The sequence below is a fragment of the Mustelus asterias genome, chromosome 8, assembly GCF_964213995.1.
Source record: "Mustelus asterias chromosome 8, sMusAst1.hap1.1, whole genome shotgun sequence".
NCBI lineage: Eukaryota > Metazoa > Chordata > Chondrichthyes > Carcharhiniformes > Triakidae > Mustelus > Mustelus asterias.
In genome coordinates this window covers 22,907,409-22,934,438 of record NC_135808.1, presented here as the reverse complement: position 1 = coordinate 22,934,438, position 27,030 = coordinate 22,907,409, and the positions used below count along the sequence as shown (strand labels likewise).

Genomic DNA, 27,030 nt, shown 5'->3' with positions numbered 1-27,030 from the left:
GAGGCAGATATCTCTGTATAAAGACAGAACATTTATTTAAAAGAAAAACAAGCAGCTGCCTGGAGACCACCAAAGGATTCAGTAGCTCTGTTGCAGAGTGACAAAACCTCTTCAATAGATCTGGCATATACAATCAAAAACAGATCAATTATAGTTTTTTCTTATCAATCATTCCCACCTGACATTAAAATCAATTACATTTAGTATATACACATCAATATAAATCTCTGTCAAGTACCTCAGCCAACTGCATTGTGCCTTCCAGAATAATGGTATCCCATTTGTCCATTAAATCCGGATGCTCACTCTCTTCTTGGCTAAAGCTACTTCACTGTTGCCAGGTTATGGTAGACACTACTGGAGAGGTCAAAGTGGATGTTCCCACCAGCTCACTGCCAAGATGGCTAGACATGTGATCCCATGTCTAGGAACATATCTATTCTGTGGACAGTGACTGAACCTTATTCATAATATTGTTTGAGTTATGAAACTTTCTGATATGAATTTTTCTAATTATTAGGTTCCCAGGCCTTTAGTTTTAAAATATTTGCCTTTGCCATCATACCTTGCGGGAGCTCGCTTTGGCTGATGTGAATAATACATTTAAGATACGTCGAAAATATCAATATATATGTTTTAAAATCATAACTACTTGTTTGATTCTGTTCCTGCATTCACATATGTGTGAACGATTCTTGTCAGCTTGTTGTAAGAATCATTTAACTCCTTACTAGTGTTCTGCTTTTGAGAGAACGCATTCTGTCTAAAAATCTTATTAGCTGTTAGAAACCTTCCTCTATACAAGGGCACAAACATCACCAAGAGTAAGTCAGCAAATTACCAGTCTAAACCATTTTTCCTTTCTGTAAAATATATCTCAATACCAGATTACACCCATGATGATGCTAATATGTGTGCAGTGTGTATGTTTCCTAACACTACATCTCTCTCTCAATCACTCTCCTCGGACAAACATCCCATTATTTTTCATCCTATCTCAACTGGGAGCCCTGGATAATGTTGACAGTCAAATATAATTTTTTGACATTGAATTTGATTTCTGGCACTAACATGTTTGCTCCTTATCTTCGGTGACATCTCATTACTTCAGCAGAAGATTAAATGATACATTTTTCAAATCATCTCAAATTGAGAAAGCCCCATGTATAGTTTACTTCTGAACATTCATAGAAAGGAGCGAAAGTGTATTTTAAATCCCAGCAAATTTCTCCTTCAGCATTTTAAAATATTAATTCACATGTGATGAATTTGTGAATTCTAATTTCTTCTGCCCTTTTTTCATGTTTCTTTAAGTGAGTGCAATGGGGCAGCACCAAAGACCCAGGTTCGATTCCCGGCTTGGGTCACTGCCTGTGTGGAGTCTGCACGTTCTGCCCGTGTCTGTGTGGGTTTCCTCCCACAGACCAAAAGTTGTGCTGGTGAGGTGCATTGACCATGCTAAATTCTCCCTCAGCAACAGGTGCCTGAGTGTGGCGACTAGGGGATTTTCATACGAACTTAATTGCAGTGTTAATGTAAGCCAACTTGTGACACTGATAAAATACTGAAACAAAAACTCCATTGGATAGTGTGCTCAAGTCAAGATCTCCCATTCCCAAGCACTCTGTCTTGGCAAATCACAAATATCTTTGAAATATCAAAGTCTTTGTACAAATTGGTATCTGCAGCTAAGTTTCCAATTCTTGTCACTGTTGGAAATATTGTTACACTTTGCAGTTTTGGACACAATTGTTACCTGTGCGGATGTGTGTGAGTTTATAAAACAGAAAAGGCTCATCCTGCTCGGAACTGAATGGGTTAATTCTAAATCAGAACACGTTTGGTGAAGGAATTCACTGTCACTGTGATTTCAAAAAGAGACTGGGTTACAATGTTCTCAGAGTAATGGCGGTTTCAGCAGAACAAAGATATTTCTTCAAGTCTTGTGGATTCACCATTTCAAACTGGATATTTCCGAATAAAAACCTTGGAGCAAAATAGATCAGAAGATAAAGTCCCAATTGTTCCCCAGGGTGATTTTTATGGCTATTTTAAACACAAGAATAATCCATCAACAATCACCTTAAATTCAGCTCCTCAATTCGAAATTACACCGTCAAAGCTTAAAAAACGACTCCACTCTGACAGATGTGAATTTGTATCTGGATTAGAAATCCACATGCTTCACCAGCTTCAACAGAGTTTCATTGTAGCCGGTAACAAGCTTCCAATTTCAAAACTTTTAAACTGTTATCCTCTTTAAGACCGAACCATTTTCAGGAAAACACATCAAAGTTGGAGCCGGTCTGAAGGAACAGCAATGCAGAGCATTCACACAGCCTTTCCTCATTCACGAACAGGGAGTTTACACACACACATCTGTCCACACAATTCTTTCTCACAGCACTTCAAGTTTCACTCTGGATCTTTTCAACCTGACAAACGGAGCACGTGCCTTTTAAAAGGGGATAAAATAAATTCCATCACATCTTCTTTCTTCACGAATGTTTGTTATTGAAATTAAGGGAAAACCGCGTTTCACAAATAACAAAAAAGGAAACATTGAAGATTGTTACATTGAAACAACAGAGGGCGGAGTTTCCAATCGTGTGTGTTTCAATTCCAAAACTTATAAACTTTCTCAACCTAAAAAGTGCAACTTGTTTTATTTTCTCGATTCTGGGGACACAATCTGAATTTCCTTTCACTCACTTTAATTTCTATTTCACTGGAATTTTCCTGTTTAATTTCTCCCACCCGGAAGCCGAGGATCCGCTTCAGTCACGGTTTTGATTTGAAACTTATTTTAACTTTCTCTCTTTCCGACAACAGTCAATCCCGCAGCTCATTTTCCATCATCTCAATGGCATTGCCCCAGGTCTGTCTCCCCGCGGTTACAATCCGGACAACAGCATCAAACTGCCTCAGTTCACCCAGAATCTTCCAACTTCAACACGGAATTCACAGAACATCAACAATCTCCCCCTCCCCTCTCCCTCTCTTCAGTTGTTGTCTGAGTAAACTCAACCATGGAATCCTTGGAGTGCAGAAGGAGGCCATTCGGCCCATCGAGTCTGCACCGACTTCCTAAATAGCACTTTTGCCGAGGAGCTGAGTTACTCTCCACCAAATTCCCAGCCTCTGACCCACTCTTGCAGCGACAGTGTTTAATTGCTTTTTTCTAACCTACTTCTGATATTCCACCAACCAGACATCAACGGCCCATTTCTGAAAAGCAGCGAGATCCATTTCTTCATCCTGATTCAATAATCTAATCTTTGGTCTCACATCTCCGTGATCTCTCACTATTTGTTTCTTCCTTTCGACTTTCTCCCAAACATTCCAATTTCCCTACGCTGATCCAAGCATCGAATCTCGAAATACTGTTTCTTTGTGCACCATTTTTCCTTTCAATTTTACTCTGCCTGATCAGCTAATCACTTTTTCAAATCAAGTACAGCACAGAGCTCACACACTGAGAGGGACAGTATCAGTACAGGACACAGCTCATACACTGAGAGGGACAGTATCAGTACAGGACACAGCTCACACGCTGAGAGGGACAGTATCAGTACAGGAGACAGCTCAGACACTGACAGGGACAGTATTAATACAGGACACAGCTCACACACTGAGGGGGACAGTATCAGTACAGGACACAGCTCACAGACTGAGAGGGACAGTATTAATACAGGACACAGCTCACACACTGAGAGGGACAGTATTAATACAGGACACAGCTCACACACTGAGGGACAACATCACAGAGGTGCTGATCGTGCTGGTCCCTCTGTGTGCAGTGATTTCTGTGGGTGATGAGTTGTGAGTTGGAAGTGCCAGGGTTAGATATTAATCCTCAGTCAGTAAAGAACATGAGAGATAACAGAAGGAATAATCCCTTCATCCGCTTGCGCCTGTCCCATCATTTTCTACCTCATCTCCATTTTCACTCCTACTCTCTGTCCACCTCTGTTCCCTGAGACACCACAAATCTGTCTGTTTTAAATATCTTCAGTAATGATGCATCCACAATTCCCTGGGGTAGGGAATCCCAATGATTCACAATCCTTTCAGTGAAGAAATTTTTCCTCATCTTCAATGATTCACTTCTTATCTTGAGGCTGTGCTCTCATGTTTTATTGCTCACTAACAGAAAGAATCTTTCAGTATCTACCCTATCGATCCCGATCAGAATCTAACGTTTCAGTGAGATTACCTCTCATTTTTCTAAACTCCAATGAATAAATCCCAACCTGCTCAACTTTTCCTCATTTGAAAATCCCGATCGCTCCAAGAGTCGGAGAAGGAAACGTACTTTGTCCATCTGCCTGGAAAACATCTACACAGAATTACAGGTGTGGTGTTAGTAATGGTAACCACCAGTGGTTAGCATTGCTGCCCCCCACAGTGCCAGGGACCAGGGTTCAATTCTAGCCGAGGGTGACTGTCTGTGTGGAGTTTGCACGTTCTCCCCATGTCTGTGTGGGTTTCGTCTGGGTGATCCAGTTTCCTCCCACTGGTTAGGATTGGCCAGGCTAAATTGCCCCTCAGTGTCCCAAGATGTATTGGTTCGGGGAATTAGCCCTGTAAATATGTGGGGCTACGGATATAGGGACTGGGTAAGATGCTCTGTTGGAGAATCGATGGGCTGAATGACCTCTTTCTGCACTGCAGAGGACCATAGAAAATTACAGCTCAGAAACAGGCCTTTTGGCCTTTCTTGTCTGTGCCAAACCATTTTTTGCCTAGTCCCACTGACCTGCACTTGGACCATATCCCTCCACACCCCTCTCATCCATGAGAGATTCTATGATTCGACCTGGAAGAATTTGTCTGTTCCTTGTGGAGTACACACAGGTCTCTAATTTTTAATAAGTGTTCTACTTTTCGATCTGTGCTAGCAAAGTTGAATAGCTCCTCCCCCACCCCCCATCCAGCAACTCTGTTCTCTGCCACACACGAGCAGTTCTCGTGATTTCTAACCATGTGAAGTAGGAAGCAACATTTCACCTCAAACACAGAAGTGTTGTGCAATGTGCACTCACTGGGCCCACAGATAAAACTGTCTCACTTCATTACACCTGAATTAATCAGTAAATAAATGTGCCCTGGTCTCAGAAATACCCTAACACAAAATCATTCATTTCAAAAAGCATTTCTGTCTGAAACCTGCAGAGATTACAATAGTTCAGAGAGGTTGAGTGTGAAATTAGGGTGGAATGAGGCACAGTGGCTCGCACTGCTGCCTCACAGTGCCAGGGGCCTGGGTTTGATTCCCGGATTGGGTCACTGTCTGTGTGAAGTTTGCACATTCTCCCCGTGTCTGCGTGGGTTTACTCCGGGTGCTCTGGTTTCCTCCTACAGTCCAAAAGACATGCTGGTCAGGTGAATTGGCCATGCTGAATTCTCTCTCAGTGTACCCGAACAGGTGCCGGAGTGTGGCGACTGGGGGACTTTCGCAGTATCTTCATTGCAGTGTGAATGTAAGCCTACTTGTGACTAATAAATAAACTTTAACTTTACTTTAGATTAATACTGTGCTTGTCTCCAATATCACCAAGAGATGTGATTGCATCTTCTGTCTCTTTGATAGAACATTTTAAAGTAAAAAACAGACTTTGCAAGGTTTCCTGGAACCAATATTTTATTTTACAACCTGTGTCTCACAGCCACAACTTACTCTGACTCTGTCTCTCACTCTGCCCTCTCTTTATTACTCCCTTGTACAGTATAACAAAGTGGGATGCTGTTACTGAAGGATGGACATACTTCAATATAAAGGCCTTCTGGCAGGCTGGGTTAATCAGAGTGATGTCTGTATGGACCAGTGTGAATGCGCAGAAGGCCATATTGTGCTGGCAGGAGACACAGTGTAACCCCACACTGACCCACGTTACACTCAATCTGCCACCTTGCAGCCCATTCGCTTAACTTGTCCAAATCTCTTTGCAGCTCTCTATTCCTCCACACAGTTTGCATTTTATAGAAACTCTGAAAATAGGAAGAGGAATAGGCCATTCAGCCCATAAAACCTGCTCTGCCATTCATTATGATCACGGCTGATTTTCCAACTCAATCCAGCCTTCCCACATATCCTTTGATCCCCTTCACCCCAAATGCTATATCTAACTGCTTCTAGTAAATATACAATGTTTTGTCCCCAACTGCTTCCTGCAAGAGTGAATTCCATAGGCTTACCACTCTCTGGGTGAAGAAATTTCTCCTCATCTCAGTCCTCAATGGTTTACCTTGTATCCTCAGACAACAAACCCTGGTTTTGGACTCCCCCATCATTGGGAACATCCTTCCTGGATCTACCTTGTAGAGGCCTCTTTGAATTTTATAGGTTTCTGTGCAATCCTCCTCATTCTTCTAGACTCCAATGAATACAATCCTAACCAACTTAATCCTTCCTCATTTCCAGCTAGCTTTGCAGCTGCTGCAAGTTTAGTTACACTACACCCGTCTTCTTGGTCTGAGTCATGAATGTAGATTGTAAATGGCTGATTGTCCGAGCACTGATCCTAGTGACACTCCACTAGCCAGAGCCGGCCAACTTGAAAATGGCCCATTTATGCCAAATCAATGTTTCTTGTCTATTTGACATCTGGATTAAATTACCCCATTGGGTAGATGCAGCATGAGTTCATGAAGGGCAGGTCATGTTTAACTAATTTGGTGGAATTCTTTGAGGACAGAACATGCGCAGTGGACAATGGGGAACCTGTGGATGTGGTGGATCTTGATTTCCAGAAGGCATTTGACAAAGTGCCGCACCAAATGCTGCTGCATAAGATAAAGGTGCACGGTGTAATGGATAATGTATTAGCATGGATAGAGGATTGGTAAACTAACAGAAAACAAAGAGTGGGGGTGAATGGCCTCAAAATAGGATGGAGCAGATTTAGGACTGAGTTGAGGAGGAACTTCTTCACCCAAATGGTTGTGAATCTGTGGAATTCCCTGCACAATGAAGCAGTTGAGGATACCTCATTGAATGTTTTTAAGGCAAGGATAGATACATTTTTGAACAGTAAAGGAATTCAGGGTTATAGTGCCAAAAGAGAAAACACTGGAAAATCTCAGTCGGTCTGGCAGCACCTGTAAGGAGAGAAAAGAGAGTTGATGTTTCGAGTCCAGATGACCCTTTGTCAAAGCCCTTTGTCAAAGAGTTACGGTAGCAGGTGGGTAACTGGAGCTGAGTCCACAAAAAGAGCAGCCATGATCTTATTGAATGGTGGAGCAGGCTCGAGGAGCCAGATGGCCTATTCCTGCTCCTTGTTCTTATGTTCTTCTTAACCAATCCTCTATTCATGCAAAAATATTACCCCCAACTCCACAACACTGACAATGGACAATAAAGGATCTCTGTGTGGAGATGCACTTTAGAGGATCGGGTTTTTAAACTAAAGGATGAAGTTTGAAGGGTTGAATAAACTTGTTTCTTATTCCAGAGAGTTTAGAATTTTGAGGGGAGATCTTTTTATAATGTTAAAATGATTCAGTAGTCTGGAATCCACATCCAGTCTCTCCATCAAAAATTGTGAACAATTGGAGCTTTAAAATGTAAGAGTGAGAGATTTTTATTGGGTCATAGAACATAGAACAGTATAGCACAGAACAGGCCCTTCGGCCCATGATGTTGTGCCGAGTTTTGTCTGAAACCCAAATCAAGCTATTTCCTCCCTATCATCCCGAAGTACTCCATGTGCCTATCCAATAGCTTCTTAAATGTTCCTAAAGTTTCTGACTCCACTATCCCTGCAGGCAGTCCATTCCACACCCCAACCACTCTCTGAGTAAAAAACCTACCTCGGACATCCTTCCTATATCTCCCACCATGAAACCTATAGTTATGCCCCCTAGTTACCACTCCATTCACCCGAGGAAATAGTCTTTGAACGTTCACTCTATCTATCCCCCTCATCATCTTATAAACCTCTATCAAGTCTCCTCTCAACCTCCTCCGCTCCAAAGAGAAAAGCCCAAGTTCCCTCAACCTTTCCTCATAAGACCTACCCTCCAAACCAGGCAGCATCCTGGTAAATCTCCTTTGCACTCTTTCCAGTGTCTCCACATCCTTCTTATAGTGAGGTGACCAGAACCGCACACAATATTCCAAATGTGGTCTCACCAAGGTCCTGTACAGTTGCAGCATTGATAATGATATCTAAGGATATGGGATATTGTCAGAAACTGGAGTTCAGATCAGCGGTGATCTAATTGAATGGTTAGCTCAAATGTCCTTCCCTCTGTCCCTCTATCAAACTCCTTTCAGCTCATTCACTCGGATCGCTGATGAAGTCAGCATCATAGAAGGAGCCCATTCAGCCCATGGAGTCAGCACCAACTTTAACACAAAGCACCTTCACCCTGGCCCTACCACTGGAGCTCTACGTATTTACCATGGCTAATCCCCTGATGCACACATCTTGGACACTAAAGGGCAATTTGGTATGGCATATTCACCTAACCCACCCATTTTGGGAGTGTGGGAGGAAACTGGGGCACCCAGACAGTTACCCACAGAGAGTGACCCAAGACTGGAATTGAACCCGGGTCCCTGGCACTGTGAGGCAGCAGTGCTAATCACTGTGCCACCGTGAGATAACCAACTTTATTTAGCCGATTGGACAATTCTCAACATTGAGGAAGTTCCTCATCCTGTTTGTGTCTATTCTGCTGGAAACTGATGACTCACTGAATCTCTTTATTCTGATTGGTTCAATCCTATTTTGTGTCCAATCAGATTGAGGCTCAGTGTGAACAGGAAAAGACAGAAGGAGTGAGTTGAGGAAATGGCCATTCTTTGAATAAGAGTTTCCTCCAAATGATTCCCCCAACATGAGGGAAGCAGCAATGATTGGACTGATAGAGCTGGTCCTTCTGTGTGGAGAGGTGTCTGCAGGTGAGTGATGGGGTGTGAGAGGGGCAATGTCAGGCTGGGTACTGGGGCATTAACCCTGGGTCAGTGAGTGATGGGGTGTGAGAGGGGCAATGCCAGGCTGGGTGGAGGTCTAGCTCTCAGTTTTCATTCAGTGTTTTGGGGTTCATGCCCTGATCTGTGTGTGTGTGTGTGTGAGGGTGATGGTGTTTTTAGGGTGTATATCCTGAATTCTCTCTCTCTGTATTTCAGGCTCTCACTCTCTGCGGTATTTCTTCACGGGAATGACTTTGATCCCGGATTTCCCGGAGTTTGTGGCTGTCGTTTATGTGGACGGTGTCCAGTTTGTTTTGTACGACAGCGATCGGAGGGAGCTGATCCCCCGGGAGCAGTGGATGGTGGAGAGCGAGGGTCCGGCAGCCTGGGAGCGGAAGAAGATCTTCACAGAGGAGCAGGAGATGTATTTGAAAGCTGATATTCCGCTCTACATGTCCCACACCAACCAGACAGGAGGTGAGTGCTCACTCTCCCAGCACCCGGGGATCCAGGTGGGAATGAGGAGAAACCCAGAGTGGATTAGGGACTGGGAGCCAGAGGCTGATTGGCTGCGATTGGAGATGTGACAGGAAATGTGATTGGCTGTGAATGTGTGGAGGGATTGTGTCCAGCGAGCTGGCTCTGATTGGCTGTGTGTGAGCGGAGTGGGAGGGTGTAGTTGATGTTGATTGGCTGGTGGGATGAGATCGCCCAGTGAGACACGTTCTGATTGGCTGTACAGGTGGGATCGCTCATTGGGACTGTCTCTGATTGGCTGTTTGTGTTTCTGATCCACAGGGGTCCATGTCTGCCAGATGATGACTGGCTGTGACCTACGGGATGATGGGACCACGAGTGGATTCAGCCAGTACGGGTGGGACGGACATGATGTTCTCAGTTTGGACAAGGAGCACATGGTGTGGGTGACCCCAGTGCCCTGGGGGGAGAGCATCAAAAACAGGTGCGACCGGCAGACTGGACACATTCAGCGATTGAAACATTACCTGGAGGTGGAGTGTATCGAGTGGCTGAGAAAATACCTGGAGTACGGACAGAGTGAATTGAGAGTCGGTGAGTGAGGGGGGAGTGAGAGTCGGTGAGTGAGGGGGGGAGTGAGAGTCGGTGAGTGAGGGGGGAGTGAGATTGGGTGAGTGAGGGGGGAGTGAGAGTCGGTGAGTGAGGGGGGAGTGAGAGTCGGTGAGTGAGGGGGGAGTGAGAGTCGGTAAGTGAGGGGGGAGTGAGAGTCGGTGAGTGAGGGGGGAGTGAGAGTCGGTGAGTGAGGGGGGGGTGAGAGTTGGTGAGTGAGGGGCGAGTGAGAGTCGGTGAGTGAGGGGGGAGTGAGAGTCGGCAAGTGAGGGGGGAGTGAGAGTCGGGGAGTGAGAGTCGGTGAGTGAGGGGGGAGTGAGAGTCGGTGAGTGAGGGGGGAAGTGAGAGTCGGTGAGTGAGGGGGGAGTGAGAGTCGGTGAGTGAGGGGAGACTGAGAGTCGGTGAGTGAGGGAGGAGTGAGAGTCGGTGAGTGAGGGGGGGAGTGAGAGTCGGTGAGTGAGGGGGGGAGTGAGAGTCGGTGAGTCAGGGTGGGGGGAGTGAGAGTCGGTGAGTGAGGGGGGAGTGAGAGTCGGTGAGTGAGGGGAGACTGAGAGTCGGTGAGTGAGGGGGGAGTGAGAGTCGGGGAGTGAGGGGGGAGTGAGAGTCGGGGAGTCAGAGTCGGGGAGTGAGAGTCTGTGAGTGAGGGGGGGAGTGAGGGGGGGAGTGAGAGTCGGTGAGTGAGGGGTGAGTGAGAGTCGGTGAGTGAGGGGGGGAGTGAGAGTCGGTGAAGGGGGTGATGCCGGGACTCTCTATCTCGAGGTTCCTGTACTGACTCATCTTTCTTTCTCTCTCAGTTGCCCCCGTCGTGTCCTTTACCCGTCTGGGTGATTCTAACCGGCTGTCCTGTGTCGTCACCGGGTTTTAACCTCAAGCCATCGAGGTGAATCTGTGGAGAGACGGAGTGGTGATTGATGAGACTCTGTCCAGTGGGATCTTACCCAATCACGACAGCACCTACCAGATCCGGAAATGGGTAGAGTTTGATCCAGAGGACCAGGCCGAGTATTCCTGTCGGGTGGAACACAGCGGGATGAAGGAGACACTGGTGGTGATTTACGGTGAGACTGTTTCTCACTGTGAGAGAGGACCCAGCCTCAGACCAGGATCACAGGAGGGAGGGTCAGTGCTGAGTTGTCAGCCGAGGACAGCCCGAGGCCCGGGATACAGAGAGAGGAAAATAAATATTAACCTTCAATGTGTGATATATCATGGCACCACCATTAGAGGGAAATAATTGAGTGTCCATGGATTTGACATGAAACATACCCCACTGTATCCTGCTGTATTACAGTGCAACAGGATCCAGTGTCTTCTGGGATATTACAGGATGGATAAGGCCTGGTGCATCCTGGGAAATAACTGGGGGTACAGGACCCGTTGTGTTATTGGACATTACAGTGGGACAGGGCGCTGTGTATCATGAGATCCTTTAGTTGGTCAGGGCCCAGTATATCCTGCGATATTACAGTGGGGACAAGGCCAAGTGTATCCTCGGATGTTACTGTGCACAAGGGCCTGGTTTAATTGGGATATTAGAGTATGACAGAGCCCAGTGTGTCCAGAGATATTATTGTACGACAAGACCCAGTGCATTTTGGGATATTATTGTCGCACGGGTAGCAGTGTATCCTGGGATTACAGTACAACAGAGCCCAGAGTATCCTGGGGTAGAACAGTATAACAGGGCCTGGTGTATCCTGGGATATTACAGTACGACATGATATAGTGTACCATGGGATATTACAGTCGGAAGTTTAACAACACCAGGTTAAAGTCCAACAGGTTAATATGGTCGCAAAAGCCACACAAGCTTTCGGAGCTGTAAGCCCCTTCTTCAGGGGCTTCGAGCTCCGAAAGCTTGTGTGGCTTTTGCTACCAAATAAACCTGTTGGACTTTAACCTGGTGTTGTGAGACTTCTTACTGTGTTTACCCCAGTCCAACGCCGGCATCTCCACATCATATTACAGTCGCACAGGGCCTGGTGTATCATTGGACCTTAGAGTAAATCTGGACCTGGGGTGTTCTGGGATATTACAGTATGGTGGGGCCCAGTGTATCTGGGATATTGCAGCCTGACAGGACCGAGTGTATCCTGGGATACTGCAGTAATACAGAATGCAGTGTATTCTGGGATATTATAAAAGGACAAATCCTAGTGTATCCTGAGATATTGCAGCCTTACAGCGCCTGGTGTATCCTGGGATATTACTGTATGCGATGACCCAGGGTATCATAGGATATTACAGGAGGTAGGGCCCAGTGTGCCTGGGATATTAGAGGGTAGACAGGGCCTGGTGTATCCTGGGATGTTACAGGAGGAAGGGCATGGTGTGCCTGGGATATTAGAGGATAGACAGGGCCCAGTATCTCCAAAAAACAATACTTTTCACTGTGTACCAATACATGTGACAATAAATCAAATATTACAGTCGGACAGGACCCAGTGCATCCTGGAAGTTTATGTCAGTCAGATTAAGATCAATATTCAGAAAAATAATGGAATTCCTTCAATTGGAGACAATTCATGAAAATCTAGAATCAAATCCTATAACAATGAATATTCAGCACAGATTTTGAAATGGAAAATCTTGTTTTACTCCACTGAGTGGATTTTTAGAACATCGAACAGTACAGCACAGAACAGGCCCTTCAGCCCACGATGTTGTGCCGAGCTTTATCTGAAACCAAGATCAAGCTATCCCACTCCCTATCATCCTGGTGTGCTCCATGTGCCTATCCAATAACCGCTTAAATGTTCCTAAAGTGTCTGACTCCATTATCACTGCAGGCAGTCCATTCCACACCCCAACCACTCTCTGTGTAAAGAACCTACCTCTGATATCCTTCCTATATCTCCCACCATGAACCCTATAGTTATGCCCCCTCGTAATAGCTCCATCCACCCGAGGAAATAGTCTTTGAACGTTCACTCTATCTATCCCCTTCATCATTTTATACACCTCGATTAAGTCTCCCCTCAGCCTCCACCGCTCCAGAGAGAACAGCCCTAGCTCCCTCAACCTTTCCTCATAAGACCTACCCTCCAAACCAGGCAGTATCCTGGTAAATCTCCTCTGCACTCTTTCCAGCGCTTCCACATCCAGGTGACCAGAACTGCACACAATTGAGGATGTAACAGAGGGAATAGACAATGGTAATGTAATAGATATAATATCATATAATTTTTCAAATGTAATAGAAAAGGGTGTTCATGATGGACTGATTGACAAGGTCAAAGCATGTGGAGTTAGGGGATGAGTGACAGAATGGATCACTCACTGACTTTGGGACAGAAAGCAGAGAGTGTGAGGAAAGGGAGTTATTCGGAGTGACAGAAAGTGGAAAATGATTTTTTAAAAATTCATTCGTGGGACATGGGTGTCGCTGGCTGACCAGCATTTATTGCCCATCCCTAGTTGCCCTTGAGAAGGTGGTGGTGACAATGCTGTTAGGGAGGGAATTCTAGGATTTTGACCCAGTGACCTCGAAGGAACGGTGATATATTTGCAAGTCAGGATGGTGAGTGGCTTGGAGGGGAACTTGCAGGTGGTGATCTTCCCATTTATCTGCTGTCCTTGTCCTTCTAGATGGAAGTGATCGTGTGTTTGGAAGGTGCTGTCTAAGGATCTTCAGTGAATTGCTGCAGTGCATCTTGTAGATAGTACACACTGCTGCTACTGAGCGTCGGTGGTAGACGGATTGAATATTTATAGATGTGGTGCCAATCAAGCGGGCTGCTTTGTCCTGGATGGTGTCAAGCTTCTTGAGTGTTGTTGGAGCTGCACCCATCCAGGCAAGAGGGGAGTATTCCATCACACTCCTGACTTGTGCCTTGTAAATGGTGAATAGGCTCTGGGGAGTCTGGAGGTGAGTTACTTGCCACAGTTTTCCTCACCTCTGACCTGTCTTGCAGCCACTGTGTTTATGTGGTGAGTCCAGTGAGTTTCTAGTCAATGGTAACCCCAAGGATGTTGACAGTGGGGGATTCAGTGATGGTTACACCACTGAATGTTAAGGGGCGGTGGTTAGAGTGTCTTGTATTGGTGATGGTCATTGCCTGTAATTTGTGTGGCTCGAATGTTATTTGCCACTTGTCAGCCCAAGCCTGGATATTGTCCAGATCTTGTTGCATTTGAACATGGAATGCTTCAGTATCTGAGGAGTCGCGAATGGTGCTGAACATTGTGCAATCATCGGCGAACATCCCCACTTCCGACCTATTGTTGGAGGGAAGGTCGTTGATGAAGCAGCTGAAGATTATTGGGCCGAGGACACTACCTGAGGGACTCCTGCAGAGATGTCGTTGAGCTGAGGTGACTGACCCTCCACAACCACAACCATCTTCCTATGTACCAGGTCTGACTCCAACCAGCGGAGAGTTTGCCCCCTGATACCCACTGATTCCAGTTTTGCTGGGGCTCCTTGATGCCGCACTCGGTCAAATTTGGCCTGGATGTCAAGGGCTGTCACTCTCACCTCACCTCTGGAATTCAGCTCTTTTGTCCATGTTTGAACCAAGGCTGTAATGAGGTCAGGAGCTGAGTGACCCTGGTGAAACCTAAACTGGGCGTCGCTGAGCAGGTGCTGCATGATAGCACTGTCGATGACCCATTCCATCACTTTACTGGTGATCGATAGTAGACTGATTGGGCGGTAATTGGCCGGGTTGGATTTGCCCTGCTTTTTGTGTGCAGAGCATACCTGGGCAATTTTCCACATTGTTGGGTAGATGCCAGTGTTGTAACTGTACTGGAAGAGCTTGGCTTGGGGATCGGCAAGTTCTGGAACACAAGTCTTCAATGCTATTGGTGGAATGTGATCAGGGCCCATTGCCTTTGCCTCCAACCGTTTCTTGATATCACGTGAAGTGAATCGAATGATCTGGAGACTGGTATCTGTGATGCTGGGGACCACTGGAGGAGGCCGAGATGGATCATCCACTCGGCACTTCAGGCTGAAGATTGCTGCGAATACTTCGGCTTTATCTTTTGCACTGATGTGCTGGGTTCCTGCATCATTCCACAAGGATCAGTGTTGGGATCACTGCTATTCACAACTTACACTCCATAACTTGGATATTGGAATCAAAAACACAATTTCTTAATTTGCAGATAACACCAAATTGGGGGAATTATTTGATATTGAGGAGAACTGGAATAAATTAAAAGGACATGAATAAACTTGAACAAATAGTTGGTGAATAAAGTTCAGCACAGATAAACGTGAGGTATTTTTCAGTTAACGATGAATAGTTAGTGTTGAGGAACAAAGGGAATCTTGATGTACAAATACACCAATCAGTAAACATAGAGTTACAGGTTAGACAATAAACAAAATACAATCGAAAACCAGGTTTTACTTCTCGAGGAATAGAATTGTAAAGCAGGGACGTTATTGCCAAACCTTGGTTAGACCACATTTAAAGACCATGTGCAGTTCCGGTCACCATTTCACACAAAGGATATCGAGTCAGGGGAGAGAGTGTAGAGAAGATTTACAGAGATGATTCCAGAAATAAGTGGGTGGACATCTCAGGAAAGGATTGACTGGCTGGGTCTCTGCTCTCGGGAAAACAGAAGGCTGAGGGTTGATTTAATCGAGGATTTAAAATTATGAAAGGTTTTTTGATGGAGCGGACACATTGCGAGTGTTCCTCTTGTGGGAAGAGCATATCCAGTGGCCATCAATACAAGAAACCCAATGGGGAATTCATGAGAAACCTCTTCACCCAAAGAGTGATGAGAATGTGGAGCTCGCTGCCACAGGGAATGGCTGAACTGAACAGTGTAGTTTAAGGGGAGGATAGACAAGCAAATGAGGGAGAGGGGAATAGAGTTAAAATGGTCGAATTAGACGAGAAAAAAAGATAGGAGGAGGCTCAAGTAGAACATTAACACCACTATCAACTGGAAGGGCCGAATGGCCGGTTTCTGTGTCGTATATCCTGTGTTTCCTGATTCTCTCTCTCACTCTGATACACTCTCTCATTTCTCTTTCTTCCTCTCTCATTCTCACTCTTACATTTCTCTTTCTTTCTCCCTGATTCACTCTCTCATTTTCACTCTCTGAGCTTTTTCTATCTCTCATTCACTCCCTCATTCACTCTTAGATGCTAGCCCTCTCTCTCTCTCCCATTCTCTCCCATTCTCTCACTCTGATTCTCACTTTTCCCTCTCCCTGATTCACTCAGTCTCTCTGATTCTCTCTCTAACAGAACCAAAGTCTCGCTCCCAGGTTGCTGTTACTGTCGGGATTGTGGTCGGGGTCCTCGTGCTCATCGCTCTCATCATTGTGGCTGTCATCATCTACAACAAGAAAGGTAGGAATTGGAGGGAAAATAGCAGCTCCTCACTGGGGGGAGGGATTGTGGGAGAGTATTCCAGGGTGGGGGTGGCTCAGGCTGTGGGTCTCAGGTTGGTGTGGGGGGGGTCACAGAGTGGGTGGAAGAGCCTCAGAGTTGGGACAGGGAGGATAAGGGGCTCAAGATAAAGGGAGAGTGTCTGAGAATTGTGGGAAGGGTCTCAGATTGCGGATGGAGTTCAGGATATCTGTGAGGGGCTTAGGTCAGAGTGAGGGTCCAGGGTCAGGGTGGGAGTGAGGGTCCCGGTCAGAGTGGGAGTGATGGTCCAGGGTCAGGGTGGGAGTGAGGGTCCAGGGTCAGGGTGGGAGTTCAGGATCAGGGTGGGAGTGAGGGTCTAGGGACAGGATGGGAGTGAGGATCCAGGTCAGGGTGGGAGTGAGGATCTAGGGACAGGATGGGAGTGAGGATCCAGGGTCAGGGTCGGAGTGAGGGTCGAGGGACAGGACGGGAGTGAGGGTCCAGGGTCAGGGTGGGAGTGAGGGTCCCGGTCAGGCTGAGAGTGAGGATTTCAGAATTGTGTTGTCGGGGCTCAGTGCGAGTGAGAGTTCCAGCCTCTGTCTCTGATTTTCTCTCAGTCTCGTCACTCACTGAACATTCCTTGTTTTACAGGGAGAGGGAAGAACGACTACAATCCTACAAATAGTAAGCTGATCATCAAACACCGTGTGTGTGTGTGTGTGTGTGTGTGTGTATTTCTGTGTGTCACAGTCAGTATGTGTGTGAGAGAACCTCTTTCTTTCTCTGTGTCTCTCTTTGTCTCTCTCATTCTCAAATCCACAGTCTCTGTCTCTGTGAAAATGAGCAGTTTTTAATGCCTCTCCTTCCTTTAACAGCTTCTGATGGTGGGGATTCCTCATCCAGCTCCTCCATGCGTTCATGAGGTATGAACTGTATTGATCAATATTGGGAGCTGATCCTTCTAACTGGGATATTCCCGCTGGATTTAGCTGTACAATCTGGTGGGTGGGATGTGAGCTCAGTGTCTGTCTCTCGCTGGATAGTCACTAAAGAGCAGCTCATCCAATCCAACACTGAGCTTTGAGACTGGCCTTCTGGAGACGGCTGCTCCTGTACAGTCTGAGGGTGGAGACATTGTGGGTGTTGAGGTGTCGAGACATCCGGAAACATGTCACCCTGGACAGCCTCCGCTAAGCTGCTCAATTTCCTTAAGGAAGTCAGAATTCCCAGAGTTTTCCCTGAAGTCGGCCACTGGGGTCTGTCATTCCCACAGGATTTAACATCAGTCGTGTTTTGTGATGAGTCTGGTCATTTGCTGAATGTTTGGGGTGTGGAGTAGAACTTATAAGTTTTGCTGGTGTTTGGGGGTCTGATGGGTTTAGCTGGTGTTTGGGGCTCTGAGGGACTTGCTGGTGTTTGGGGGTCTGATGGGTTTTGCTGGTGTTTGGGGTCTGATGGGTTTTGCTGGTGTTTGGAGGTCTGATGGATTTAGCTGGTGATGATGCTTCTTGATGGAACCTACAAGGCAAAGGCCAGGCTTGTGGCAAGGGGATCTGAAGAAAATTTAGGAGACCAGGATGTCAGGGTGTATTCACCCATGGCAGGAAAGGGTATTTTAAAGATCATCTTGGCTGTTAGCTACAAAGGCCTGGGAATGCAAATCTATCGATATTAAAGCTACCTTTTTGCAGGGGCATCAGCTTCAGAGGCATTTTTCTCCATCCTAAAGAGGCAGCTAACACAGAATGGGTATCCTGGAAGTTAAATAAATGTGGATATGGACTGAATGATGCATCTAGAGTTTGGTACTTTTGGAAAGGTCGGAGTTTTGTTAAAGTTAGGCTGTTGCCAGTTGAAACCAGATCCTGGCACCATGAAGGAAAACATTCTGGTCTCTTTGTGATGCACACCGATGATTTTTTGTGGAGTGGTAGCAGTGATTTTGAAATCATTGTGATTTCTGGGCTGAGGAAGGAATTCAGGATTGGAAGTCCGGCTTCAGGGGCTTTCAAATATATTGAGCTGGAAATTGGACAGAGGAGTCAGGTGTCACTTTACGTCAGCAATCTTATTTGGAGAGTCTCAGCCCAGGAGCAATTATTCACGTTAGGGCTTCACAAATGGACGCAGTGGTTTTTAAAATGGAAAAGGAGGGACACCAAAGTTTGATTGGTCAACTGAATTGGCCTGGCAGACCAGACTGGACGGTAATTTTGATGTCCTAGGGTGGAAGACATAATGAGAGCAAACAAAATGTTGGTCAAACTAAAAATGTAGGAATGTGTTTTGAGGTTCCCTTTTTTGGGTGATCTTAGGCACCTGAAACTCACCATTTATAATCATGCATCCTATGCCAATTTGCGTGATGGGTTTTCAAGTGCAGGAGGTTTTACAATCTTTCTTTTGGGGGAAAATGGTAAATGTTGCCTTCTTGTATGGGAAACAAAGAAAATAAGGAGAGTGGTAAAAAGCACATTGGCCGCTGAGACATTGCGCCGTGTAGAGGCAGTGGATATGGCTTCTTTCATATCCCAGATACTGACAGAGATTTTGGGGTGAGAGGATTTGGGTAAAATACCCATTTGAGTGTCACATTGACAATAAGCACTTTGGGGAAGTTTGCGCTCCACAAAGAGTGTAAATGAGAAAAAGTTACGAATAGACATAGTCAGCTTAAGGCAAATGTTGGACAACGGTGAAATATCAAAAGATAAAAAGGTTGATAGTAGTTATCAATTCTCCGATTGCTTTAGAAAAAGAGGGGCAAGTTCAAAGAAACCTTTGGACATTGTCAAAGAAGGTCATATCTTTCTATAAATAAAACAAATGGGGACGTGGTAATACAATGTTCTTTGTGTTTTCTGTCGAGGAAGGGGACTGTGTTCGGAAAGGCTAACTGCAACCTTCTACTTTAGACCAGATTTGTATGTTAATTGTTTAATAGACTTTCCGGGATATATAAAGGGGTTTCAGGTGGCACTGGGTGTTGGGGATGTATGTGGAGTTGTAAAAGAGGATAAAGTGAGTTTGTGAAGAAGCGGGACTTGCATCATCTTTTATTACTGGACTGCAACTGAGAGGCTGAACAGACTGATGCATTTTGTTGGTGTTTGGGGCTCTGATGGGTTTAGCTGGTGATTGGGGATCTGATGGGTTTAGCTGGTGTTTGGGGGTCTGATGGGTTTTGCTGGTGTTTGTGGAATTGATGGGTTTTGCTGGTGTTTGGGGTCTGATGAGTTTTGCTGGTGTTTGGGGCTCTGATGGGTTTAGCTTGTGTTTGGGGGTCTGGTGGGTTTTGCTGGTGTTTGGGGTCAGATGGGTTTTGCTGGTGTTTGTGGAATTGATGGGCTTTGCTGGTGTTTGGGGCTCTGATGGGTTTTGCTGGTGTTTGGGGCTCTGATGGGTTTTGCTGGTGTTTGTGGAATTGATGGGCTTTGCTGGTGTTTTGGGCTCTGATGGGTTTTGCTGGTGTTTGGGGCTCTGATGGGTTTAGCTGGTGTTTGGGGCTCTGATGGGTTTTGCTGGTGTTTGGGGCTCTGATGGGTTTTTCTGGTGTTTGGGACTTTGATGGGTTTAGCTGGTGTTTGGGGTCTGATGTTTTTTGCTGGTGTTTGGGGTCTGATGGGTTTAGCTGGTGTTTGGGGTCTGATGGGTTTCGCCGGTGTTTGGGGCTCTGATGGATTTAGCTGGTGTTGTGTGGGTAGAATGTTGAATGGTCGAAAATTTATGATCGAAAGTGAGGCCATTCAGCCCATCGTAATGAAGAGCTCTCCAGCCTAATCTCACCTTCCTGTACTCGGTCTGCAGCTCTGTAGATCACAGCACTTCAACTCGACATCCAAGAATTGACTCAATGTGGTGAGAGTTTCTGCCTCTACCATCCTTTCAGACAGTGGGTCCCGGGTTCCTCCCACCCTCTGGGTGAAAAACTGTTTCCTCATTTCCCCCCTGATCTTTCTAACATTACTTTAAATCTGTGCCCCTGGTTTTTGATCCTCTGCTAAGGTAAACGTGTCATCTCTATTTACCATGGCTCCTCATAAGCCGTTGCGATTCAAGCTTCCAGTGGAGTTGGCTTCAGCAGGTGAAGAGTCAGTTTTGTGAATCCAGTGTTCTGTAGTTTGGTGGTGAAGCTTCCCAGTTTTCTTTTCAGGTGCATTTCTTGCTGACTTGCCTGAATTCCACAGTCAGGGAGAGAGAGAGATTTGAGATATACCTGTAAAATGGCCATTGCAGGGGTACTGTGGGTGTGCTTGCTGAATTCTACTTCTGTTTTCACCTTCCAACAATGGTTTTCACAGAAGATACACACCGACAGACAGCCCGGGGCAGCTAGGCTATTTAACTTACTTGAAGGCTGCTGGTTTTAGGTCAGAATTTGGCCTTCACTCGAAAACTGAACGTGCAAAAGATTTACGAGTTAAATTTCCACTTGGAACCACATTCCCAAATTTACTCCTTTGGTCTCTGTCTCACTCAGGCTGAAGCTTCTCCTCACTGATCGTATAGTTCCTACTTCACACGTAACAGAATGACACTCATCCAATCACACGAGCATTCGGATCCCAGCATTATTTCTTGGCATGGGGGGGGGGGGGGGCGGGGAAGGGGAGACAGGGGTCCTGTTGTGGGGTCTTTGCTTACACCCCACTGCATGGTCCCATGGCCTTTCATAATGACCAGCCTATCAATTGTTATTTTATTCGAAACTATCATGGACAAGGTGTTGTGGGGTATTTCAAGATGACCGGTGCAATCTTAAACTATGGACAATACAAAACTCACGAGGCAGATATCTCTGTATAAAGACAGAACATTTATTTAAAAGAAAAACAAGCAGCTGCCTGGAGACCACCAAAGGATTAAGTAGCTCTGTTGCAGAGTGACAAAACCTCTTCAATAGATCTGGCATATACAATCAAAAACAGATCAATTGTAGTTTTTTCTTCTCAATCATTCCCACCTGACATTAAAATCAATTACATTTAGTATATACACATCAATATAAATCTCTGTCAAGTACCTCAGCCAACTGCATTGTGCCTTCCAGCATAATGGTATCTCATTCGTCCATTGAATCCGGACGCTAACTCTCTTCTTGGCTGAAGCTCCTTCACTGTTGCCAGGTTACGATAGACACTACTGCAGAGGTCAAAGTGGATGTTCCCACCAGCTCACTGCCAAGATGGCTAGACATGTGATCCCATGTCTTGGAACATATCTATTCTGTGTGATCAGTGACTGAACCTTATTCATAATATTGTTTATGAGTTATGAAACTTTCTGATATGAATTTTTCTAATTATTAGGTTCCCAGGCCTTTGGTTTTAAAATATTCGCCTTTACCATCATAACTTGCGGGAGCTCGCTTTGGCTGATGTGAATAATACATTTAAGAATAGGGCCTAAAAAAGGTGAAGGCGGGAAAATCAGTACGGAACCAGTAGAAATGGCAGAGGTGCTTAATGAGTATTTTGCCTCGGTTTTCTCAGAGGAGAAGGACATGGGTGGATGTACTGTGGGCCTGCGGTGGACTGAAAAGATTGAGTATGTGGACTTCAGCAAAGAAGTTGTGCTGAAATATTTGAATGGCATCAAGATAGATAAGTCGCCGGGTCTGGATGGGATGTACCCCAGGTTACTGTGGGAGGCGAGGGAAGAGATTGCAGAGCCTCTGGCGATGATCTTTGTGTCGTCGATGGAGACGGGAGCGGTGCCGGAGGATTGGAGGACTGTGGATGTGGTTCCTATTTTCAAGAAGGGGAATAGGGATAGTCCAGGAAATTACCGACCGGTGAGTCTAACCTCAGTGGTTGGTAAGCTGATGGAGAAGACCCTGAGGGACAGGATTTATGAGCATTTAGAGAGGTTTAGTATGTTCAAGAATACTCAGATGCCTTTGTCAAAGGCAGATCGTTTCTTCCGAGCCTGGTGGAGTTCTTCGAAAATGTGACTAAACACATTGACGAAGGGAAAGCGGTAGATGTGGTTTATATGGATTTTAGCAAGGCATTCGATAAGGTCCCCCATGCAAGGCTTCTCGAAAAAGTGAGAGGGCATGGGATCCAAGGGGCTGCTGCCCTGTGTATCCAGAACTGGCTTGCCCCAAGGAGGCAGAGAGTGTGTATAGATGGGTCTTTTTCTAATTGGAGGTCGGTCACCAGTGGTGTGCCCCAGGGATCTGTTCTGGGACCCTTGCCGTTTGTCATTTTCATAAATGACCTGGATGAGGAAGTGGAGGGATGGGTTGGTAAGTTTGCCGACGACACGAAGGTTGGTGGGGTTGTGGATAGTCTGGAGGGATGTCAGAAGTTACAGAGGGACATAGATAGGATGCAAGACTGGGTGGAGAAGTGGCAGATAGACTTCAACCCAGATAAATGTGTAGTGGTCCATTTTGGCAGGTCAAATGGGATGAAGGAGTACAATATAAAGGGAAGGACTCTTAGTATGGTAGAGGATCAGAAGGACGTTGGGGTCCGGGTCCATAGGACTCTAAAATCGGCCCCGCAGGTGGAGGAGGTGGTCAAGAAGGCATATGGTGTGCTGGCCTTTATCAATTGATGGATTGAGTTTAGGAGTCCGGGGATAATGATGCAGCTATATAAGACCCTCGTCAGACCCCACTTGGAGTACTGTGCTCAGTTCTGGTCGCCTCATTACAGGAAGGATGTGGAAAAGATTGAAAGGGTGGAGAGGAGATTTACAAGGATGTTGTCTGGATTGAGTGGCATGCCTTATGAGGATAGGCTGAGGGAGCTCGGTCTTTTCTTCTTGGAGAGACGTAGGATGAGAGGAGACCTAATAGAGGTATATAAGAGGTTGAGAGGCATAGATCGGGTGGACTCTCAGAGGCTTTTTCCCAGGGTGGAAATGGCTGCTACGAGAGGACACAGGTTTAAGGTGCTGGGGGGTAGGTACAGGGGAAATGTTAGGGGGAAGCTTTTCACACAGAGGGTGGTGGGCGAGTGGAATCAGCTGCCGTCAGTGTTGGTGGAGGCAAACTCAATAGGGTCTTTTAAGAGACTCCTGGATGAGTACATGGGACTTAATAGGATGGAGGGTTATAGGTAGGCCTAAAAGGTAGGGATATGTTCGGCACAACTTGTGGGGCCGAAGGGCCTGTTCTGTGCTGTAGATTTTCTGTGTTTCTATGTTTCTATATGACTAAAATATCAATATATATGTTTTGAAATCATAACTACTTGTTTGATTCTGATCCTGCATTTACATATGTGTAAACGATTTTTGTCAGCTTGTTGTAAGAATCATTTAACTCTTTACTCGTGTTCTGTCTTTTGAGAGAACGCATTCTGTCTAAAAATCTTATGAGCTGGTTAGAAACCTTCCTCTATACAAGGGCACAAACATCACCAAGAGTAAGTCAGCAAATTACCAGTCTAAACTATTTTCCTTTCTGTAAAATATATCTCAATACCAGATTACACCCATGATGATGCTAATATGTGTGCAATGTGTATGTTCCCTAACACTACATCTCTCTCTCAATCACTCTCCTCGGACAAACATCCCATTATTTTCCATCCGATCTCAACTGGGAGCCTTGGATAATGTTGACAGTCAAATATAATTTTTTGACATTGAATTTGATTTCTGGCACTGACATGTTTGCTCCTTATCTTCGGTGACATCTCATTACTTCAGCCGAAGATTAAATGATACTTACATTTTTCAAATAATCTCAAATTGAGAAAGCCCCATGTATAGTTTACTTCTGAACATTCATAGAAAGGAGCGAAAGTGTATTTTAAATCCCAGCAAATTTCTCCTGAAGCATTTTAAAATATTAATTCACATGTGATGAATTTGTGAATTCCAATTTCTTCTGCCCCTTTTTCATGTTTCTTTAAGTGAGTGCAATGGGGCAGCACCAAGGACCCAGGTTCGATTCCCGGCTTGGGTCACTGCCTGTGTGGGTGGAGAGGAGATTTAGGATGAGAGGACACCTAATAGAGGTATATAAGAGGTTGAGACACGTTCTGCCCGTGTCTGTGTGGGTTTCCTCCCACAGTCCAAAAGATGTGCTGGTGAGGTGCATTGACCATGCTAAATTCTCCCTCAGCAACAGGTGCCTGAGTGTAGCGACTAGGGGATTTTCACAGTAACTTAATTGCAGTGTTAATGTAAGCCGACTTGTGACACTGATAAAATACTTAAACAAAAACTCCATTGGATAGTGTGCTCAAGTCAAGATCTCCCATTCCCAAGCACTCTGTCTTGGCAAATCACAAGTATCTTTGAAATATCAAAGTCTTTGTACAAATTCGTATCTGCAGCTAAGTTTCCAATTCTTGTCACTGTTGGAAATATTGTTACACTTTGCAGTATTGGACACAATTGTTACCTGTGCGGATGTGTGTGTGTTTATAAAACAGAAAAGGCTCATCCTGCTCGGAGCTGAATGGGTTAATTCTAAATTAGAAGACGTTCGGTGAAGGAATCATTATCACCGCGATTTCAAAAAGAGACTGGGTTACAATGTTCTCAGAGTCATGGCAGTTTCAGCAGAACAAAGATATTTCTTCAAGTCTTGTGGATTCACCATTTCAAACTGGATATTTCCGAATAAAAACCTTGGAGCAAAATAGATCAGAAGATAAAGTCCCGATTGTTCCCCAGGGTGAGTTTTATGGAGATTTTAAACACAAGGATAATCCACCAACAATCACCTTAAATTCCGCTCCTCAATTCGAAATGACACCGCCAAAATTTAAGAAACGACGCCACTCTGACAGATGTGAATTTGTATCTGGATTAGAAATCCCACATGCTTCACCAGCTTCAACAGAGTTTCATTGGAGCGGCAACAAGTTTCCAGTTTCAAAACTTTTAACTGTTATTTCCCCTTTCGACCTAACCACTTTCAGGAAAACACATCAGAGTTGGAGCCGGTCTGAAGGAACTGCAACACAGAGCATTCACACAGCCTTTCTTCATTCACTAACAGGGAGTTTACACACACACATCTGTACACACAATTCTTTCTCACAGCACTTCAAGTTTCACTCTGGATCTTTTCAACCTGACAAATGTAGCACGTGCCTTTTAAAAGGGGATAAAATAAATTCCATCACATCTTCTCACTTCACTAATGTCTGTTGTTGAAATTAAGGGAAAACCGCGTTTCACAAATAACAAAAAAGGAAACATTGAAGATTGTTACATTGAAACAACAGAGGGCGGAGTTTCCAACAGAGTGTGTTTCAATTCCAAAACTTCTATAAACTTTCTCAACCTAAAAAGTGTAACTTGTTTTATTTTCTCAATTCTGGGGACACAATCTGAATTTCCTTTCACTCACTCTAATTTCTATTTCACTGGAATTTTCCTGTTTAATTTCTCCCACCCGGAAGCCGAGGATCCGCTTCAGTCACTGTTTCGGTTTGAAACTTATTTTAACTTTCTCTCTTTCCGACAACAGTCAATCCTGCAGCTCATTTTCCATCATCTCAATGGCATTGCCCCAGGTCTGTCTCCCCGCGGTTACAATCCGGACAACAGCATCAAACTGCCTCACTTCACCCAGAATCTTCCAACTTCAACACGGAATTCACAGAACATCAACAATCTTCCCCTCCCCTCTCCCTCTCTTCAGTTGTTGTCTGAATAAACTCAACCATAGAATCCTTGTCGTGCCGAAGGAGGCCATTCGGCCCATCGAGTCTGCACCGACTTCCTAAATAGCACTTTTGCCGAGGAGCTGAGTTACTCTCCACCAAATTCCCAGCCTCTGACCCACTCTTGCAGCGACAGTGTTTAATTTCTTTTTTCTAACCTACTTCTGATATTCCACCAACCAGACATCAACGGCCCATTTCTGAAAAGCAGCGAGATCCATTTCTTCATCCTGATTCAATAACCTAATCTTTGGTCTCACATCTCCGTGATCTCGCACTATTTGTTTCTTCCTTTCGACTTTCTCCCAAACATTCAAATTTCCCTACGCTGATCCAAGCATCCAATCTCCAAATACTGTTTCTTTGTGCACCATTTTTCCTTTCAATTTAACTCTGCCTTATCACCTATTACCTTTTTCAAATCAAGTACAGCACAGAGCTCACACACTGAGAGGGACAGGATCAGTACAGGACACAGCTCACACACTGAGAGGGACAGTATCAGTACAGGACACAGCTCACACACTGAGAGGGAAAGTATCAGTACAGGACACAGCTCACACACTGAGAGGGACAGTATTAATACAGGACACAGCTCACAGACTGAGAGACAGTATCAATACAGGACACAGCTCACACAATGAGGGACAACATCACAGAGGTGCTGATAGTGCTGGTCCCTCTGTGTGCCGTGATTTCTGTGGGTGATGAGTTGTGAGTTGGAAGTGCCAGGGTTAGATATTAATCCTCAGTCAGGAAAGAACATGAGAGATAACAGAAGGAATAATCCCTTCATCCTCTTGCGCCTGTTCCATCATTCAACACAATCAGAGCTGATTTTCTACCTCATCTCCATTTTCACTCCTACTCTCTGTACACCTCCATTCGCTGAGACACCACAAATCTGTCTGTCTTCAATATGTTCAGTAATGATGCATCCACAATTCCCTGGGGTAGAGAATCCCAAAGATTCACAATCCTTTCAGTGAAGAAAATTTTCCTCATCTTAAATGATTCACCTCTTATCCTGAGGCTGTGCCCTCATGTTTTATTGCTCACTAACAGA

At 45.3% G+C, this 27,030-nt stretch overlaps 1 protein-coding gene across 2 annotated transcripts in view; it reads left to right on the top strand.

Annotated features, from left to right (window-relative positions):
• The window catches only part of LOC144496918 (class I histocompatibility antigen, F10 alpha chain-like), a 52,442-nt gene that overhangs the window by 10,027 nt on the left and 15,385 nt on the right, over positions 1-27,030 (top strand). The window contains exon 2 of one of the 2 annotated variants that reach the window (XM_078217535.1): positions 9,137-9,397. In XM_078217535.1, coding sequence (XP_078073661.1) covers positions 9,137-9,397 — 261 coding nt within the window. Of the gene's footprint in view, positions 1-9,136; positions 9,398-24,722; positions 24,968-27,030 lie in introns of those variants that run through there. The other variant, XM_078217536.1, reaches the window with a different exon arrangement.